At 28.5% G+C, this 1,110-nt stretch overlaps 1 protein-coding gene across 1 annotated transcript in view; it reads right to left on the bottom strand.

The window, feature by feature from the left end:
* Window positions 1–586: 586 nt before the first annotated feature.
* LOC106877757 (homeobox protein Nkx-6.1) overlaps window positions 587–1,110 on the bottom strand; it is a 65,751-nt gene continuing 65,227 nt past the window's right edge. Inside the window, exon 2 of the mRNA XM_014926771.2 lies at window positions 587–966. Coding sequence (XP_014782257.2) covers window positions 796–966 — 171 coding nt within the window. The 3' untranslated portion in view covers window positions 587–795. The remainder of the gene's footprint in view (window positions 967–1,110) is intronic.

Below are 1,110 nucleotides of genomic sequence, written 5' to 3'. Positions count from 1 at the left end.
GATAATTGTATTCCGTCTCCTCTTTCACCTTACGACTACCTAGTAGGATTGAAACACTGCTCAGCATCATAAACAGTACATTTCTACGTTCTCCTTCATCACCACCATCGCCACCAATGTTATCATCATCATCGTCATCATCATCATCATCATCATCATCATCATCATCATCATTTCTTTGATATAATAATAATAATTATAATTACTGTTTTTGAATGTTTATTTCGTGTGATTAATAATTATATACATACACACAAATATATATATATGTATGTATATATATATATATATATATATATATATATATACACACATATATATATGTAGGCATATATACATACATGTATGTGTAACTATACATACACGTGTACATATGTATATAAATACATACACACACACATAATATATATATATATATATACGTTTATGTATGTGTACATATGTGTATGTGTAACGCTATATACATACACACATATGTATATAAGTACACAAATATATATATATATGCATTTATATATATATATATATATATATATATATATATATATATATATATATATATATATATATATACGTTTATGTATGTGTATGTGTAACGCTATATACATACACACATATGTATATAAGTACACAAATATATATATATATATATATGCATTTATGTATATATATATATATATTCAAATCTATATACATATGTACATGTATGTATGTGCATATACATAACGTATACGTATGTATATATGTATTGTCTTGAAGGTATTTTTTGTTATTTGTATGTTTGCAAACAGTTCATCACCCAGAATGATCAAGAGACATGCCGTGACTTCTTGCCAGATCAGAACTATCGTCTTCCAAGTCTGAAGTGCCTTCCAGTTCCTCAGCCTGTTCTTGTTTCTTTTTAGCTGATGCCATTTCTGCCGCGTGCCGCTTGCGCCATTTCGTGCGGCGATTTTGGAACCAAACCTTAACAAGAAAAGAAAAAAAAAAAAAAAGAGACAAAAATTAAACAACTGTAATAAATAACGAAAACCGATATATTCTCTCTTTCCTTTCCCGAGCCGTCCAATAACACTATCCGTATCACGTCCTCACTTTGTTGCTTTTTTG

The sequence above is a fragment of the Octopus bimaculoides genome, chromosome 18 (assembly GCF_001194135.2).
Source record: "Octopus bimaculoides isolate UCB-OBI-ISO-001 chromosome 18, ASM119413v2, whole genome shotgun sequence".
NCBI lineage: Eukaryota > Metazoa > Mollusca > Cephalopoda > Octopoda > Octopodidae > Octopus > Octopus bimaculoides.
Note: the sequence above shows the minus strand (reverse complement) of the source record. Positions and strands in the feature narration are given on the sequence as shown.